Source organism: Mandrillus leucophaeus, unplaced genomic scaffold, assembly GCF_000951045.1.
Source record: "Mandrillus leucophaeus isolate KB7577 unplaced genomic scaffold, Mleu.le_1.0 Scaffold104, whole genome shotgun sequence".
NCBI lineage: Eukaryota > Metazoa > Chordata > Mammalia > Primates > Cercopithecidae > Mandrillus > Mandrillus leucophaeus.
Window position 1 is genome coordinate 71769 of NW_012098543.1, and position 19817 is coordinate 91585.

The 19817-nt window shown below is 50.4% G+C and overlaps 2 protein-coding genes across 4 annotated transcripts in view; both read right to left on the minus strand.

Annotated features, from left to right (window-relative positions):
- Window positions 1–6562: 6562 nt before the first annotated feature.
- Window positions 6563–13480, minus strand: RPS9 (ribosomal protein S9). 3 transcript variants are annotated; one of them, XM_011979457.1, is made up of 5 exons: window positions 13321–13480; window positions 12928–13049; window positions 12606–12728; window positions 7735–7921; window positions 6563–6812 (listed from the first exon to the last, which is right to left on the minus strand). In XM_011979457.1, the coding sequence occupies exons 2-5, from the start codon at window positions 13022–13024 to the stop codon at window positions 6635–6637; spliced, it is 585 nt and encodes a 194-aa protein (XP_011834847.1). In that variant the 5' UTR covers window positions 13025–13049; window positions 13321–13480; the 3' UTR covers window positions 6563–6634. The 3 variants fall into 3 exon arrangements, with proteins under 3 accessions (XP_011834847.1, XP_011834862.1, XP_011834853.1); XM_011979472.1 differs by having other exon boundaries at window positions 13316–13362; XM_011979463.1 differs by having other exon boundaries at window positions 13248–13342.
- Window positions 13481–17817: 4337 nt separating this feature from the next.
- TSEN34 (TSEN34 tRNA splicing endonuclease subunit) overlaps window positions 17818–19817 on the minus strand; it is a 3728-nt gene continuing 1728 nt past the window's right edge. The window contains exons 3-5 of the mRNA XM_011980011.1: window positions 19538–19805; window positions 19129–19386; window positions 17818–18309 (exon numbers count right to left, since the gene is read on the minus strand). Coding sequence (XP_011835401.1) covers window positions 18122–18309; window positions 19129–19386; window positions 19538–19805 — 714 coding nt within the window. The 3' untranslated portion in view covers window positions 17818–18121. The remainder of the gene's footprint in view (window positions 18310–19128; window positions 19387–19537; window positions 19806–19817) is intronic.

Genomic DNA, 19817 nt, shown 5'->3' on the forward strand with positions numbered 1-19817 from the left:
TATATATATATATTTAGTTTTGATTTGTTAAAAACTTACAATTCCTGAACTTTTCTATGTAATATTTTTGGACCATGGTTGGCCACCAGGTTACTGAAAACATAGAAAGAAAATTACAGATAAAGGGGGACTACTGTATTAGAGTTTTTTAAACATATATTTTAAAATTGTTTGTAGAGATGGGGTCTCACTACGTTGCCCAAACTGGCCTCGAACTTCTGGGTTCAAGAGCCTCCCATCTCCACCTCCCAAAGTGTTGGGATTACAGGCATGAGCCACTGTGCCCAGCTTAAGAGTTTTTAATTGACAAGTAATAATTGTACATATTTATAGGGTACAGAATATTTGATTTTATCTACTAGTGTATGTGTGGTTTTTTTCTTTTCTTTTTTTTTTCTTGAGATGGAGTTTCTCTCTTGTTGCCCAGGCAGGAGTGCAATGGTGCAATCTCGGCTCACTGCAGTCTCCACCTCCCAGGTTCAAGTGGTGCTCCTGCCTCAGCCTCCCAAGTAGCTGGGATTACAGGCACACGCCACCACACTTGGCTAATTTTTGTATTTTTAGTAGAGACAGGGTTTCACCATGCTGGCCAGGCTGGTCTCGAACTCCTGACCTCGTGATCCGCCCGCCTCCCAAAGCACTGGGATTATAGGCATGAGCCACCGCACCCGACCCAACAAATATATTTTTATTGAGATACAACACTATTTGGTGGCATTTAGTAAATTCACAATATGTTGTAAGCATCACCTCTATCTCATTCCAAAACATTTTTATCATACTGAGAAGGAAACCCAGTTTACATTCAGCAATCACTCCCACCTAATCCCATGCAACAATTAACCTACTTTCTGCCTCTATCGATTGGCTTTCTTTGAATACTTTTTTTTTTTTTTTTGAGACAGGGTCTCACTCTGTCACCCAGGTTGGAGTACAGTGGCGTGATCTCTGCTCACTGTAACCTCTGCCTCCCAGGCTCAAGTGATCCTGACTCCTGAGCCTCCCAAGTAGCTGGGACCACAGGCACATGCCACCATGCCTGGCAAATTTTTTGTGTTTGGTAGAGGTGGTATTTCACCATGTTGCCCAGGCTGGTCTCGAACTCCTAAGCTCAGGCAATCCACCTGCCTCGGCCTCCCAAAGTGCAAGATTACAGGCGTGAGCCACCACACCCAGCCTGGATATTTTTTATAAATGAAATAACGTCATATGTGACCTTTTTTTCCTGACTGCTTTCATCTAATATATTATCAAGGTTCACCTGTGTAGCATGTGTGAGTATGTCGTTCCTTTGTATGGTTGAATAAGATTTTGTTGTAAGGATATACCACACTTTGTTTCTCTACTCATCAGCTGATAGACATTGCTACAAAAATAAGTAGTGGCTATGGTGGGGCATGTCTGTAGTCCCAGCCACTCAGGAGCCTGAGGCGGGAGGATCACTTGAGTCAGGATGTCAAGGCTGCAGTGAGCTAGGATAGAGCCACTGCACTCCAGCCTGGGCAGCAGACCTTTTCTTTTCAGCAAAGAAAAAAGAGGCCAGGTGTGGTGGCTCATGCCCATAATCCCAACGCTTTGGGAGGCCGAGGCAGGTGGATCACCTGAGGTCAGGAGTTCAAGACCAGCCTGGCCAACATGGTGAAACTCCATCTCTACTAAAAAATACAAAAATTAGCCGGACATGGTGGCGCACATCTGTAATCCCAGCTACCAGGGAGGCTGAGGCAGGAGAATTGCTGGAACCTGGGAGGTGGAGGCTGCAGTGAGCTGAGATGGCACCACTGCACTCCAGCCTGGGTGACAGAGCGAGACTCTATCTCAAAAAGAAAAAGAAAAAAGAGGCCAAGCATGGTGGCTTAACGCCTGTAATCCTAACACTGTGGGAGGCCAAGGCAAGAGGATTAATTGAAGTCAGGAGTTCGAGAACAGCCTGGCCAACATGGTGAAACTCCGTCTCTACTAAAAATACAAAAATTAGCCAGGTGTGGTGGCACACACCTGTAATCCAGCTACTTGGGAGGCTGAGGCAGGACAATCACCTGAACCCAGGAGGTGAAGGTTCCAGTGAGCTGAGATCACGCCACTGCACTCCAGCATGGGAAACAGAGCAAGACCGTGTCTTGAAAAAAAAGAAAAGAAAAGAAAAAAGTGAGAGTGCTACTCTAACAGGAAAGTTGGCCGGGCGCGGTGGCTCACGCCTGTAACCCCAGCACTTTGGGAGGCTGAGGCGGGCGAATCACGAGGTCAGGAGATCGAGACCGTCCTGCATAACACGGTGAAACCCCGTCTCTAGTAAAAATACAAAAAATTAGCCGGGCGTGGTGGCGGCGCCTGTAGTCCCAGCTACTCAGGAGGCTGAGGCAGGAGAATGGCGTGAACCCGGGAGGCGGAGCTTGCAGTGAGCCGAGATCACACCACTGCACTCCAGCCTGGGCGACAGAGCAAGACTCCGTCTCAAAAAAAAAAAGAAAGTCAGGGAAGACACCTGTTCGGGGAAACAAAACCCAGGCTCGAAGGAAGCTTGTGCTTCCCTCTGTGAACGAAACGGTCTTAGAAACACCTCCCCAAGCCTCCTCCTCCCATGCGGGTCGTCTGTCCTGTGGCAGCCCCACCGGCTCCTCCTATCAACCAAGGCAGAGAGTGGAAAAGCTCCTCACGCTCTTCTGCTTCACACACAGTGAACAAATCCAAACCACTCTGCCCCCGTCGCTCCTCACCTGGCTCCACCTGTGTCCCCTGGTCCATCCCCACAGTCCAAGCTCAACTGGAGACCGAGGACGCCCTGTCTGTGCACTGCGTCAGCCCCCTCCTGGCCCCCTACTCCCGGCTCCCATCCACCCCTCTCATCACTTCCGAGGCCTCTTCTGACAATCTCACCTGGCTCTGACCCTCCACTGCTCAAATTCCTTCGACGGGGCTCCATCTTCCAGAAATAAGATCCACGTTCCTGTACCTCATGTTCAAGCCTGTTGATGACCAAACCCGATACGCTTTCCAGCTTCACAGGCTATGGCTCCCGCTCTGCCACAGCAAACTCATCACAGTCACCCACCCCCTGCCAGACACACACACCCTCCGTTATTGAACACTTGTGAGTCTTCTGATGGCTGCTTCCTGAGCCAATCTGGATGTAGCCGACGCCTCTGCAGAGCTCTATGATAAAGACAAGCCCTCCTGCCTCATTCCACTCAACTGCAAACATATTTGTGTCACAGGTCATGGGGAGTCCACGCAAACCACTGAGAATCCTTATTAGCACATCACCTAGCGGTGGGGCTCACGATGCAGTGTGGTTATGGTTAACCGTCAGTAAAACCCTCCATATTGCATTCTGTGCAGTGTTGGGCTTGTATAAACAGATGTCTGTTTCTACTGTGCTTTCTAAAGATTTCCCATTTTCTTTTTTTTTTTGAGATGGAGTCTCACTCTGTCGCCCAGGCTAGAGCGCTGTGGCACAATCTCGGCTCACTGCAAACTCTGCCTCCCGGGTTCCAGTGATTCTCCTGCCTTAGCCTCCGAAGCAGCTGGGATTCCAGGTGTCTACCACCAGGCCTGGTTAATTTTTTATATCTTTAGTAGAGACAGGGTTTCACTATGTTGGCCAGGCTGGTCTCGAACTCCTGACCTCATAATCCGCCTGCCTCCGCCTCCCAAAGTGCTAGGATTACAGGTGTGAACCACCGCGCCCAGCCAGATCTCCCATTTTCTTAAACATATAACATCCAATAAATCTTCATGGTGCACAAGACCCCTGAATGACAAGGTCCCAGCTTTCTTTGCCTCACTCTCAGGTCTGAGAACAGGCCACACTGTTTCTGGTGGAGGACGCCCTCCACGCACCACACTCGCTGTTCACGCCTTGGTCTCTCCATCCCCTAGAAGGACCCCTCATTCCCGTGACCAGGTGCACGCTGCTCACCTGCTATGGGCATGTTTTCCTCCTTTCCTACAACTTGTCGAAACTGGAGCAAAATTACCTCCTGTCTAACCATGGGTAATGTGTCTTTAGTAACCCAAGCTCCATGAGTCCAGCAGGAATCCTATCAGCTTCACCCACAAGTCCTCTCCTCCTGGCGGCATGCCTGGATGTGGTAACCACTCGATAAACCGCCTGATCGCGAGGCTGATGAAAGAAAAGATGCATTACAGAGCTCAGGACACGAAGGGACCTGCCTCTAGAGTTAGAACAGTGACTGGGCTGTGTCCTAAGGCCCTGCCCTCTCTGGCCTCATGTGCTAGAACAAGGGTCACCCCTGGATTTGAGTTGGGTGAGGTGGAGGCAGGCAGAGCTTGGGGGAGTCAAAGGTGGTCTAAAAGGCCCCCAGAGCTTACTGTCCCCACAGCCCCATCCTTCAGGGGGAGCCGAGCAAGGCCCTGGGGGAGGGGCTGTTCCCCTCCTGCAAGGCCACTGATGAGAACCCATGACCTGTAACACAGAGCCCAGGGCTCCTAATACCCAGCCCGCCATGCTCTGTGCCCTCCAGGCTCTGTGCCCTCCATGCTCTGTGCCCGCCATGCTCTGTGCCCTCCATGCTCTGTGGCTCAGTGCACTGCTGGGGACCATGACAGGCAGGGTCACAACCTCCACCCTCATTGCCCATCTCCCTGCTGTGTGTCCAAGGAAGCCTTAGGCGGACACGGGGTGGTCGGCGACCCCAACCTTCATGGGCCAGAAGCCCAAGGCAGAGGCATGGAGTTGAGACCGGTGAGAGGTCTCCCTGCAGGCCCCAGAGAGAGTGTGCATCCCCTAAATACCAGTCGCCTTATCTCAGGGGCGTCCAGGCAGCCCTCAGCCCTCCCTCTCAGCACAGCCGGGATCGCTGGTGCTCTCTGGAGATGGCCTGATCGCCCAGTGTCACTCAGGCCGGTTTTGACAGCTCTGCATTAACCAGGACAAGGGGCTCCCAACCCCCGCCCCGACTTCCTCCTGGGCCCTGTGAGCCACCCCCATGGGGGCCGGCACGGATGGGATGCTGCGGGATGCTGCGGTGGACACGATGCCTCCTGCCAGAGGTTGGCCCCATCACCCCCACCCAGTATGCTGGTTGCAGGTGAGGGGCCCCTGCCCAGCCCCCGTCCCGCTCTCTGCTCAGACCCTGGGCTCAGGGTCATCCCTGGTGATGAGGGTAGAGGAGGGAGAAAATGAGATGGGGGCAGTGGTCCAAGGAGATCACCAAGAAAGGGGGAGCACGAGGCCCGGAGATTAAACAGACCCACGCAGGCCGGGCACTGTGGCTCACACCTGTCATCCTAGCACTTTGGGAGGTGGGTGGATTGCTTGAGGCCAAGAGTTTGAGATCAGCCAGGGCAACATGGTGAGACCCGTCTCTACAAATTTTCGAGATGGAGTCTCCTCCCTCTGTTGCCCACTTGCTGCCTCTGTAGGCAGAGCCCTGAGGATGGAGACCCGTTTCCTCCCCAGCCTGCAGGCTTCTCCCCAGCAGAACCGCATACCTCACCTCCCACTCCTCTCCCCCTCCAGGCGGCTGCATCTGGAGCTCTGGGGGAGCTACGCCCAGGTGGGCCACCACCTCAGACCAGACAACTGCACTCTCTTCCTCCCAGGGGAGCTCCCAGAGGAGCCCAGTGACTACGCTGCCCTGGCCATCCACTAGCCCACACAAGACCCAGACCCCACGCTCCAAGCAAGACCACAGTGAGCCCAGACGGTGCAGCAGCTGGCCCCATGGACGTCCAACAAGACCACCATCACTTCCCAAGTAGCAACCGAGGGAAGGGCCACCACCTAGCTCGAGTAAGCGGCAGTGGACTTCTCCACGTGGTTTACAGCAACTCAGCTGTGTTCCAGAGCCATCCCTGCACTGACCTCCAACCCTGAAGGCCTCCAGACAAGAACCCAATCAGCTACAGCCTGCAGCCTGAGGGGTTGCACAAGTTCAAGTTTCTCACTTCCTCAGCAACCAAACCTCTTCCCAACACAGATGATCAACAAGGCCGAGAAAAGGGAAGCCTGCCAACCTCTTGACCGTGAGTCCGCAGAAGCACCAAACGCGGATAGGAGGAAGAGTTCCCTCAACGCCCCTTCCCCTACACGAACCCACTTCCCCTACGTGTGAAGACAAAACCGGAAACTTGCCCAACATCAACCACATCACAAACAAGCTTTGAAACTGGCAAATTCGGTGAAGTGCTCCCCAACAAAAACAGTCACTAACAGTTCACCGTCCCCAGCAACCAGTCTCAGGCCAGCTCTGCTCCCCCTGTCTCTTGCTGGGCGGGGTCAGGGTCCCACGGCCACAGACAGGGCAGGCCCCCACCTCCACTTGCTGCCTCCCCTGCCTGGCATCAACAGGCTCCCTCCCACCCCTATATGCAAACGCCGGCTTACTTGGAATTTCCATCTGGTTTTCACTGTTTTTCCCAAAAGACCATTGGTCTCTCCCCTGATGACAGAAGCTTCTGGTAAACATGTGTTCAGTACTGTGGAAGAGTAGTACTGAGAGGCTGGGGACCACTGTCTGGTAGGCACGCTCCTGAGCCTCCCAGGGAAGGCTGCATGTTCAGAGCAGGGGAGAGTCAAGGAGACACCCACACACACCAATTGTAAAGCGCTGATCCTGTTTATTTGGCAGGAAAACTAGACAATCCAGCAGCCCAGGAGGGAAAGGTGGGCTTAATCCTCCTCCTCGTCGTCTCCAGCCCCGGCCCCACCCTGGCCCTTCTTGGCGTTCTTCCTCTTTACGCGGCCCGGGCGGCCACCCCCATAGGGAGAGCGCAGGGAGAAGTCGATGTGCTTCTGGGAATCCAGGCGGACAATGAAGGACGGGATATTCACCACCTGCTTGCGGACCCTGGAAGAGGCGACAAAGTGAAGTGGACTGGAGGAGAAACGGATGCTAACCCCAGCTCAGGCACCACTCTCTCCTCTTCACCCACCCCATGAGGCTGCCATGGCCACAGACACCAAGGCACTGTGGGAAGGGCGCTCCTGATCCTATGGGCCTCATGTGAGTCCAGGGTTTGAGGGTATCACCTTAACCCCCAAAAATGCTTCAGGTGAGTTTCTCAACCACATTTTCTAGGAGAAATTCAAAAGTATCCCACCTAAGACCACAAAGCAAATGAGGTGGCCCAATAAGAGCCCAGGTTCCGAGTCTGAAGCATCCTGAACCCCACGCCTGACACTGAGCCGCATTACCACGTGCGGCAGCAATGCCCACAACAGCACAGCAACCCGGGGCTACGCTGACACACGACGCTCTGCCTGCGGCTCACAGGCTTAGTGAAGGGCTGGGGCGGAGATTCTAAATGCTAACATCTTGCCCTCTTCCTGTACAGCTCCTCCCCGTCAATGGTGCCACGTTACAGGAAGGGCACACTGAGTACCCAGAAAGCAGTCATGGATTAGGGTCTGGAATCAGCTTCATAAACGAGTCAGGAGACAGCTGAACCCACCACCCGAGCGAGGAGAGGCTGGTTCTCTCCCTCCACTGGGGACACCAAGAGCTGTTACCTGTCCAGCTGCCCACATGCCTGGCAGAGGCCTTCACAAGGTGTACGGCTAGAGCCGCAGTGACCCTTGCGCTGGGCTATTGGGGCATGAGGCTGCCCCAGCTCCCTGGTGAGCTGTGTGCAAGGGTGAATCTGTACCCTCTGGGTGAGCTCACACCCATCACTTCCGAGGGCTGCATAGGAGATAGGACAGCAGGCTTAGTGAGGGCAGCCACCAGACGGGAGGCGGAGGAAGGTTCGGGCGCCCATCAGAGGTGGTACCTGATATGGCGCTGGCGGATCAGCACGCGAGCATGGTGGATGGACTTGGCCAAGCCCAGCTTGAAGACCTGAGTCTGCAGGCGTCTCTCTAAGAAATCCTCGATCTTCAGGCCCAGGATGTAATCCAGCTTCATCTTGCCCTCATCCAGCACCCCAATGCGGACCAGTCGCCGCAGCAGGGCGTTGCCTGGAAACAGTGGGAGGAAGCACTGATTCAGCCTTCTGACCTCTGGCTTCTTGGGTTCAAATCCTGGCTCCACCTCTTCGTAGCTCCATGTCACGGTGGTGAGACACAGGTAGTATTAGCACCAGTCACTGTGACCCATATCACTGTCAAAACTATCCTATAGGCTGGGCGTGGTGGCTCACGCCTGTAATCCCAGCACTTTGGGAGTCTGAGATGGATCACTTGAGGTTAGGAGTTTATGAGACCAACCTGGCCAACATGCCGAAACCCTGTCTCCACTAAAAATACAAAAAATTAGCCAGGCTGTTGGCACACTGCCTGTAATCCCAGCTATTCAGGAGGCTGAGGAAAGAAAATTGCTTGAACCCTGGAGGCGGAGGTTGCAGTGACCTGAGATGGGACCACTGCACTCCAGCCTGGGAAACAGAGTGAGATCCTGTCTCTCTCTCTCACACACACACGCACACACACACAAAAAAAAAAAAAAAAAAAAAAAACCACCCTATGGGTGTCAGGCCATCATCCATAGTAACCTGCAGGTGACAGGAGGACAAAATATACCTGCCTCCTCATCTGAAGGGTGTAACATCACTCGCTCCACATTCTTAGCAACAGTAAAGGAAATCATCTCCTTACAAGGACTCAGTCTGCAAAAGACCAAGTGCAGCTACTATTAAGCTACTACCACCGTTAACAAAGCACAGTGGTTTAGAGTTCATATTCTGAGTCCAGAAAGCTCTTCTGATTAACCAGATGTGAGATTAAATCACATTCCCTATGCCATAAATATCAGTACCTACACCTTTTAGGGAGAGAAAAGAAATTTCTAACACTAGAATTTTTCCAGCTAAGTACACGTCATTCATTTTACTATTCTGTATGAAATTTTCCACTAAAAATATACACAGTATGTATATAACCTAACAACACACTGCATAAAATATCCAACAGATGTCAGCTACTACACCCCAGGCTCAGGACGACTTGCTCCTTACCCTGTCCAAAGCCATGGCTTCTAGCTAATACTCTGGACTCCCCTGGCCCACCTCCCTCAAGGCAAATGCCTTCCTGTAGGATCCCACTCACTGCTATAATCCCACACGCGTTCAGCAAATCAACTGCCCCTTGACACTGGGGTAAACAACTCAAACTTTTTTCCTTATTATGTGCACTTTTATAAAAAGTGCCTCTTACTAGTTATAGCAAACAATTCAAGCAAGCTTTAATAAATAGACCCACATTCATCAGGCACTTCTGATATTCCTGGCACTGTTGTTACCCTCCAAGCAAAGTTTGAAAGAAAGCTAGCTGACTTTGTGAGGACCCAAAGTCTTCCCAATAGGGAGCAGTTACAAGTAGGAGATAGAATCCAAACAGAATCACCAGCTGTGTACCTTTCCAGCATCCTGTGTCATGCTATGGCTTCAATTTTTGTTCTCTTTTTTAATGCTCAACATCAGAGGATTTTTAAACACCTGAATATCAAAATACAAAAACATGTCCAAAAGGCAATGAAAACGAGTTTGGGATCATTCACCTCCTTGGACACTTCATGCCTTTTTGTGTTTACATTAGAAAATAGAAACTTCAGCCAGGCACAGTACCTTATGCCTGCCCTATAAACCCAGTATTTTGGGAGGCTGAGGCAGGAGCATCGATTGAGTCCAGAAGTTTGAAATCAGCCTGGGCAACATAGTGAGACCCCATTTGTACCAAAACAAAAAAAAAGGAAAACTAAATTAGCCAGGCATGGTGGTACATGGTGGATTGCAGTCCCAGCTACTAGAGCTGAGGAGGATCACTTAAGCACAGGCGGTCCAGGTTGCAGTGAGCCACGACCATGCCACTGTGCTCCAGCCTGGGAGACAAAGTGAGATCATCACCATTAGGCAAAATAAAGCCATGATTTAAAAAGAAAGTGTTTCACATTTACTATCATTTTTCAGACAAGAGTTTCCCTCGTTGCCCGGGCTGGAGTACAATGGTGGTCTCGGCTCACTGCAAACTCCGCTTCCCGGGATTCTCCTGACTCAGCCTAGGATTACAGGCACACACCACCATGCCTGGCTAATTTTGTATTTTTTTTAGTAGAGACTAGGGGGTTTCTCCACGTTGTTCAGGCTGGTCTTGAACTCCCGACCTCAGGTGATCCGCCTGCCTTTGCCTCCCAAAGTGCTAGAATTACAGGTGTGAGCCACTGCGCCTGACCCACATTTATTAACCCATCTATCTCCTGAAAAAGAACAGAAGAGTCAACCACAGGCAAAACCTTTAAGTATGAAGACAATAGTTTTCAACAGCACAATAAACCTTACACCTTCAACAAAATCACGTCCTGCTACTGAGTACTGTTACACGGGCTCCGCTGGGCCAATGCACCAAGAGAATTTAAAATGCTTTAAAAATGCAAACCAGGGAGGACCTCAGTGGGAAACAGGTCCTTGTCATACAAGGCAGGTATTACAACGCCTTCATTTCTGATCTGAAAAATGGATATGATTTCTACATTTATTCACAGTTGTGCTGAGGGTGGAATTCCTGATTTTTTTGTTTTGAGATGGAGTCTCGCTGTCACCCAAGCTGGAGCACAGTGCCGCGGATTCCGTCTCCCAGGTTCGATCAATTCTCCTGCCTCAGCCTCCCGAGTAGCTGGGATTACAGGACCAAGACCAGGCCCGACTAATTTTTGTATTTTTAGTAGAGATGGAATTTCACCATGTTGGCCAGGCTAGTCTCCAACTCCTGACCTCAAGTGATCGGACCACCTTGGTCTCCCAAAGTGCTGGGATTACAGGCATGAGTCACCGCGCCTGGCCTCTATCTGTTGGTTAACTGCCAGCCAAATGTTAGCGGCTGTTCAGTCTTTTAACAGATGAGACTCAGAATGTCGCCAGTCACACGTTAGTGGGAAAGGCTGGATCTGAATCAAGGCAGGATTACACCAAAGAGCAAACATCCAAGCTCCTCCTTCCCGTCCCTGGCTAGGCTAGAGGGTTTCATTTACTAGAAAGTGTACTTACCTGAACAGCTGTCTACCCCCTGGGAATTTTCACTTCTGCCTTGGAAAACCACAAATATCCCTCTGACACCTGCACCGCTTTCTCACATGACTAAGTTTCATTGCGATTAGGCTCTATATTCGGAAAGTCCTCCCTAAAACCAGAGCCAGCTGTAGCCCACTCCCCACAGGACTCTGGGAGAAACTCCCACCCACCAGTATCAGTATCCACGGGGGAGGGATCTCCAGCACTTTCATGAGATTGTCAACGGGGTCTACAAATTGACAAAAAGAATGAAAGGGTCAGGTGCACTATTTAAGGCTGAGGCGGAAGGATCACTTGAGGCCAGGAGTTGGAAACCATCCTGGGCAACAATGCAAGATCCTGTGCCTATTTTTTTTTTTTAAAAAAAAAAGCTTCTAACATCTGCAAGCCCGGGTCAAACTGCGATAATCTGTGACTAAGCATGCGCCGGGACCTTCTCAATGCCTAATACGGATGACCACTCTCATGCCTCACAGTCAGGGCTCAGGTGCAGACTGCTTTTCACCACAAATCATGACTACCCAAACTCAGGCAAAAGCAGCGTCTCAGGATATACTAATGCCAATCTTGGTCATGCCAATCTGCTGTAGAAAGCACTCCAATAACACTACATCTCAGAGTAGATTTTAAAACAAAATGGTTAAGATGACCAACTTTCATGTTAATGTCTGTTCCACCACAATTAGTAAAGTAAGCCTAAGTCTATATGATCTGCATGCCCTTCTAAAGTCATCACCTGAAATGCTGTTCCCTGAGACATTTTACAGATTATCTCCTGTTCAGGCCTTTGCTCAATGCCATCTACATGTCCTTAACCAGCTTAATAAAGCAAGCACCAGCCTGGGCAACATGGTGAAACCCCGTCTCTACTAATACAAAATTAGCCGGGCGTGGTGGTGCATTAGCCTGTGATCCCAGCTAACTGGGAGGCTGAGACTGGAAAATCGCTTGAACCAGGGAGGCAGAGTTTGCAGTGAGCGGAGACTGCACCAACTGCAGTCCAGCCTGGGCAACTGAGCGAGACTCCGTATCAAAAGTAAAATTAGCCGGGCGTGGTGGTGTGCCTGTCTGTAGTACCAGCTACTTGGGAGGCTGAAATAGGAGAATTGTTTGAACCCAGGAGGCAGGGGTTGCAGTAAGCCGAAATTGAGCCACTGCACTCCAGCCTGGGCGACAGAGCAAGACTCTGTCTCAAAAAAATAAATAAAAAAAATTGTTTAAAAACACAAAGCAAGCAAATGTGCAAACCCTGTTATCACCATCACTTATTCCAGAAATTCCACTTCATAGTCTACTCTCACCACCAGCAAACAAAACAGACCACATAAGCAGGACTGTTTTGAGATACCATGTAAAGATACAGACAGGTGCCCAAATGTGCAGGCCTATCTTTACCTCTGGTCATTACTAAACTGAAGGTCCAGTAACTGGGCAAAAAAGCCACACGCCTAAGAAACAGGACAAAGACTTTCATCCAGTTCCACTTTTCCTGCTCCACAAGTGCCATTAAAACACTAAGTTAAAAGGCTGGCTCCATTTGTCCAATGACACAACCCATCACTGGAACAGAGGCGGAAGAACGGAGAATGCCCCTCACAAGCCCTGCGCCCCATCGCTCTGCTGTGGATTCCCACACGTACCTTCGAACAGACGCCGTGGGTCCTTCTCATCAAGCGTCAGCAGTTCCCGGGCGGCCTTGCGGATCTTGGCCAGGGTAAATTTGACCCTCCAGACCTCACGTTTGTTCCGGAGCCCATACTCGCCTGGTGGGGAGAAGAGAGTGGACAAGTGTAAGGGAGTGGACAAGTGTAGTCCCACGTACTGGTACAAAAACTACCCTGGCAGCTTTGGATACACAGAACCTTCCTAAACCACGAAGAGTACCAAATTTAGGGCGCCTTCATCCACGTGTTACCCGCCTCCCGGAAGCCGAACCACTACCCAGAAGCCTTGGCCACTCACCGATCAGCTTCAGCTCTTGGTCGAGACGAGATTTCTCAAAGGGCCTCCGCGGGGTCACGTAAGTTTTGCGACAAACCCAGCTCCGGGCCACCGGCATGTTGGCTCTGCTTACCCGTCTGCGCCTGCCCGGGAGGGAAGCGTGAGCCTAAGAGCTCCGGGCGGCGCCTGCGCAGTCCCACAACCACGCCAAAACCTCGCGGCGCCCGGATTGGATCTCGCGAGAATAACCTCCAAAGCTCTCATCGCCAGTATCCTCCCCCACTACCGTGCTGTACTCCCGTTCAACCACCCTACTCCAATCCCTAATGCCTTTAGCTTACTCATGGAAGCTTGGAAGGCCCGCGCGACCATCCAACCCAAACCCTAGCGAAAAAGCACACCACCATACCTTACCTAAGCGCAAGACCCGGCCACTGACAAAGAGGCGCGCAAGCGACCAGGCTACGCTCTTATAGTAACGCCGGCGCCTCGTGACGTCATCACGCACCAGGCACGTCTGAGCCAATCAGAAGAGGCGTTGGCTGGCTGAGAAGCAGTAGAGACGTGAGGCTGGGCTAGAGCGGCGTGCTAACCTGGGAGGACTAGGTTTCTTCCGGGCAAGGAGTAGAAACCTGAGAAGCGGGGAGAATCATCCTTCTCCGTCCCTGGACGGTGGTATTTCTCTTTCTTTCTGAGACAGGGTCTCGCTCTGTAGCCCAAGCTGGAGTGCAGTGTTGTGATCTCGGTTCACTGCTGCCCCGACCAACCTCTCGGGCTTGAGCTATCCTCCCACCTCCTCCCCAGTAGCTGTGATTACAAGCACACGCCACGAGCCCGGGTAACTTTTTTTTTCTTTTTGGTACAGTCGGCGTCTTGCCATGTTGCCCAGTCTGGTCTTGAACTCCTGGCCTCGAGAGAACCTCCCGCCTTGGCCCCCCAAAGTGCTGGGATTACAGGCGTGAGCCACCGCGCCCAGCCAAGATTATTTCTGCCACTGACAATAATGTGGCATTATGGAACGCTTTCTATGTGCCACATACTGTTCTAAGAATTTTAAATGTATTTACTCAATCTTCAATACATACTTATGGAGCACTCTCGGAGAAGTTGCCCTCCCCTGTGGTACTATTATCAATACCCACTTAAGGAGTATTAGTACTATTATCAGTAATTTATTTATTTTTGAGACGGACTTTCCCACTTGTCACCCAGGCTGGAGTGCAGTGGCGCGATCTCGGCTCACTGCAAGCTCTGCTTCCCGGGTTCAATCGATTCTCGTGCCCCGAGTAGCTGGGACTACAGGCGCCCACCACCATGCCTGGCTAATTTTTATGTTTTTAGTAGAGACGGGGTTTCGAACGCCCGGTCTCAAACGCCTGACTTCAAGTGATCCACCCGCCTCAGCCTCCTAAAGTGCTGGGATTACAGGTGTGAACCACCGCGCCTGACCTAGAGTTCTCTTTTTATATATAGTCTGGTTATTGTCCGCTTGCATACCCATCTGTCCACACCGGATGCGATGATCTGTCTCCACAGCTCCTGTTCTTCAGTTCTCTTCCCTACACTGCTGCCTCGGCAGTCAGTATCCCCTCAGGAAGCTGTCCTACCCACCCCTTTCTCTTCCACCGCATCCACACCATTCGGATGCCTGGATTCAAACGCCATGTCACCACTTGCTAGTTGCAGTGCCTTCGACAAGTTTCTCAATCAATCTATGCCTCAGCGTCCTCCTCTGTAAAACGGGGAATGATGGTAGTGCCTACCTCATAGGCTTATTTGTGAGGATTAAGTGGGAGTCTATCCAGTGTTTAGGAAACTGTCTGGCGTAAATAAAGCGCCTAGTGTTAGCTATCATCGTCATTATTGTCATCTGCATTGTACTTCCATATCTTACAAACTACCTTGCTCAGTTTTATGGGGTTTTGTTTTGTTTGTTTTGAGATGGGGTTTTGCCATATTGCCCAGGCTGGTCTTGAACTCCTGGACTCAAGTGATCCACTCGCCTCAGCCTCCCCAAGTGCTGGGATTACAGGGGTGAGCCACCATGCCCGGCCAAATTTTATGCATTTTTGTATCTTGAACACGCGTATACTATTCTGTAACTAGAAACAAATGCCAATCACCTGGTGAATGGATAAACAAAATGCACTTATGTCCATAAATGGAATATTCAGCAGTAAAGAGGAACAAAGCTGGCCGGGGGGGCGGTGGCTCATGCCTATAATCCTAGCACTCTGGGAGGTTGAGGTGGGTGGATTGCCTGAGCTCAGAAGTTCGAGCCTGGGCAATTATGATGAAACCCTGTCTCTACTAAAACACAAAAAATTAGCCTGACACCGTGGCCGGCGCCTGTAATCCCAGGTATTTGGGAGGCTGAGGTGGGAGAATCGCTTGAACCCAGGAGGCAGAGGCTGCAGTGGGCCGAGATTGTGCTACTGCACTCCAGCCTGGGCAACAGAGCAAGACTCTGTCTCAAAAACAAATAATAATAATAATAAGCAAGGAAGAAGATGCACATGGTCAGTTCATGAGGAAGCTGCAAAGTTGGACCTTTGGGTTTCACTCTGAGATGGAAAACTCCAGGCGAGTTTTAGACAGAGCTGTGACATGGTCTGACTTAACTTTTAATATGATGATTCTGGCTGCTCTGTTGAAAACAGACAATAGAGGGGCAAGAATAGCAGGCAGGGCATGAGTTAGGAAGCTATCAAGATCAAATGAGCCATGGTTCGGTTTTTCTAAGATGCTGGTAGTGAAGGTGGAGGGTGGGGCCAAACTGTGGATCCACAGTGCTTTGAACATGGCACCTATAGAATTTGTTGAATGACAACATGTGGGGACACCAGTCACAGAAGTTTTTTTGTTTTTAAATAGAGGCGAGACGAGGTCTCACTATGTTCAGCCCAGGCTGGTCTCAAACTCCTGAGCTCAACTGATCTTCCCACCTTGGCCTCCCAAACTGCTAGGATTACAGGTCTGAGCCACCACACCCAGCCACAAGGGTTTTAAATGAGGAACATTTCAGAGCGAAGACTCCTGACAGGGGTAATGAGACTTCTAAGTACTTTGTTGTAGAGAGGAGGAAGGGTGGAGAATAGACATACAAAGCCACTTATGAAGCAGGCACAAAGAGAGTATTGGCCAGGCAGGGGTTACTGTCTTGTCTTTTTTTTTTTGAGATGGAGTTTAGCTCTTGTTGCCCAGGCTGGAGTACAGTGGCACGATCTTGGCTCACTGCAACCTCTGCCTCCTGGGTTCAGGTGATTCTCCTGCCTTAGGCTCCTGAGTAGCTAGGAGTACAGGTGTGCATCACCACGCCCAGCTAATTTTTTTTTGTATTTTTAGTAGAGATGGGATTTTACCATGTTGGCCAGGCTGGTCTCAAATTCCTGACCTCAGGTGATCTGCCTACCACAGCCTCCCAAAGTGCTGGGATTACAGGCGTGAGCCACCACGCCTGGCCCAGTATCATATTTTAATCTAAACTTAAAGGAAATTGAGATTCTATGAGTCTGTTTACTGGGAATGGCAAGAAAGAGGGGAGATGGGAGTCTCTCTAAACCTATTCTGGTTCTAGAGGCTGCTCAATTCACACAAAAAAGAGAAATAATGAAACATGGGGGGAAGAAATTGAAGAACTAGCAGTGGAGACTTTCAGCCCCAGAACTTTACCATGTGAATGTCTTTTTTGTTTGTTTTTGTTTTTTTGAGACAGAGTCTAGCTCTGTCGCCCAGACTGGAGTGCAGTGGCACAATCTCGGCTCACTGCAACCTCTGCCTCCCAAGTTCAAGCAATTCTCCTGCCTCAGCCTCCCAAGTAGCTAGGATTACAGGCACCCGCCACCACGCCCGGCTAATTTTTGCATTTTTAGTAGAGGCGGGGTTTCACCATGTTGGCCAGGATGGTGTCGAACTCCTGACCTCGTGATCTGCCTGCCTCGGCCTCCCAAAGTGCTGGGATTGTAAGCCCCTGCGCCCGGCCTCACCATGTGAATGTATTACACTGACAAAATAAACGTGACAAAATAAAACTGCATATTGATAAGATAAAGGTGTAATTATTGGAATAGTGGTAGTGTTCTAGTACTTTCTTAAGCAAAAACATGGATAAATGATTTCGTAAGTGCATATTTTATACATATACATGTGTTTTAGCTTTTATAAAAATTGCAGAATATAACAAATCCAAAAAAAAAGTCTAAAATATAAATGTATAGTATCAAAAAAATTCTCAACCACTACCCAGGCCATGAAAAAGCAGAATGCCTTCCAGAGTCCTTCCTGACACTCTCCCCATGCTCTGAACTCCTAAAATTACAATACTCATTTCCTTTCACGATATATATATACACACACACATATATATACACACACGTACATGTGTGTATTTACATATATACACACATATATATACATATAGATTTTTGAGACAGGATCTTGCTCTGTCTCCCAGGCTGGAGTGCAGTGGTGCAATCACAGCTCACAGCAGCCTCAACTTCCCAGGCTCAAGGGATCCCTAATTTTTTTTTAATTATTTTTTGTAGAGATGGGTATTACAGTGTTGCCAGAGCTGGTCTCAAACTCCTAGACTCAAGCGATCCTCCTGCCTTGGCCTCCAAAAGTTCTGTGGGATTACAGGTGTGGGCCATCATGCCCAGCCTATATTTTTATTTATAACCTTTGTATGCATCTGGGAAATTTTGTAGAAATCTTTTCAAAAGGAAGTTTAGTCCGGTAGAAAGAGTGCAGATTTAGGAGTGAGGAAAACCAATTTTGAAAGGCCAGGCCTGCTATTTACTAACTGTGTGACTTTGGGCAAGTCATTCCCCCTCCTCCAGGCCTTTTTCTCATCTGTATATGCAGATGAGACTATCCACCGGTTCCAGGTTTGTCATAAACATTCAAATCATGAACATTTATATAACAAGTTTATTGAGATCTCCTGAGACTTAAACCCTGTAGAAAACAGATGAATCAGACCCAGGCCCCATTCTCAGGAAGCTCACAGTGTGAAAACAGGTAACTACAAAAACACAGCCAATAAGTGCTTTCAAACAAGGAAGAACATAAAAAGGATGTAGTGTTTGAAAACCTGGAATCAAAAACTAACCGCAGAGAAAGGTAGGAGGATGTTCTAGACTCCCAGAGAAGAGCTGGGGAACATCTAGAAAGGCTCTTGCTGCAGACACAGCCATGTCCCCCTAGGTCTTGGAGTTCACTGCAGGCTGGCCCATTGCAGGGAGGTGTAGACCACCTTACCATCAGGCTGCGGAGAACAGAGGAGCAGGGTCTTTCTGACGCTGGTTCCAAGGCGCCCAGCAGCAACCAGGTCCTGGAGTGGGATGGGGTCCTCCGGGGCCCAGCACTGAGCGATGTAGTGGGCATGGAAGCGGAGGGGGTCACCTGGGGGAGGGAGAGAAGCACTGAAGCAGTGACCAATGGCAGAGGGCTGGATGCCACAGGAACGACCACTGGGAGGAGATTTGAGATCATTTCAGCAATCACTATGGATACTCTAAAACAGATGCTCTTGGACCCAACTATTCCGCTCTAGCCTTTTTTTTTTTTTTTTTTTTTGAGACGAAGTCTCGCTCTTATTCCCCAGGCTGGAGTGCAATGGCACGATCTCAGTTCACTGCAACCTCTGCCCCCTGGATTCAAGTGATTCTCCTGCCTCAGCCTCCCGAGTAGCTGGAAATACAGGCGCCTACCCACCACACCCAGCTAGTTTTAGTATTTTTAGTAGAGACGGGGTTTCACCATGTTGGCCAGGCTGGTCTCAAACTCCTGACCTCAGGTGATCCACCTGTCTTAGCCTCCCAAAGTGCTGGGATTACGGGCGTGAGCCATGGCGCCCAGCCTGATGTCTAACTACTTCTAAGCGAATCTTCTGGATCACAGTAAACATTTAATAAAAGTTGCTAAACTGCTTTCCCAATGAGTTCAGGAGCTCCAAAATGTTTCCTGTCCGTCTATGAATTTCAGAGGCTAAGAGAAAGTGAGACAAAAAAAAAAAAAAAAGAAATGCAGCTGGGCCTGTAATCCCAGCACTTTGGGAGGCCGAGGTGGGAGGACTGCTTGAGCCCAGGAAACGGGACCAGCCTGAGCAACAACAGAGACCCCATCTCCATTAAGACAAAAAAAAAAAAGAAAAAAAAAACGCAGAATACATTGGGATTGTATGGAAAGGCACAGCAACCAGAGGCCCCAACCCAAACTCACCAGGATAGACCAGGAAGTCACCTCCGAACTTGCCAGCCGCACTGAGGAAGAAGCCTCTCTCCCACAGGTCTCTGTAAATGCTGTAGCGCAGCTCATGGGCAGGGCGGCCGGCGTGGGGCCAGTCTTTAGACTGGACACGCCAGTCCAGGGGCCTGGCCTTGACAGGTCGAGGCCTGGCAGTGGCCAGCTGGACAAGGAGAGCAGATCTGGGCAAGGGGGCTACCCCATTTGAGGGCTCTGCTTGGGAAGAGGAGGGACCTGGTGGGGAGTACAGAGAAGAGTTTGGTAAATCCAAGGGGCAAAGTCTTCTCACCCTCAGGGAGACCCAGGCACTGGATTCCCAGCTAAAATTTCCAAAAGATCTCTCCTCTCCTTCCCGTGGTTCCTGGACTCCACCTCCCATACTCACCGGCTTCCTCCTGCTCTCCCGAAGCCTGGCCATCACTGGTCTCGTTCTCTTTGGCAGCCTGGCTCCAGCCGGCCTCATGGCTCGAGCTGGCCCCTGAAGCCTGTTCTAGTTTCTGCTTCTTGGCAGCCTGGCCCTCCGTAATCTTCTCCAGGAGCTCCTGACGACGGGTCTCCCGGGCCTCAGCTGCCAAGGCGCTCTGCTCCTGGAAGCTCTCCTCTTGCTGGCGCTTGAAGGCTGTCAGGGCCTGAGAAGCACACGTCGCTGGAACCTCCAAGCTTAC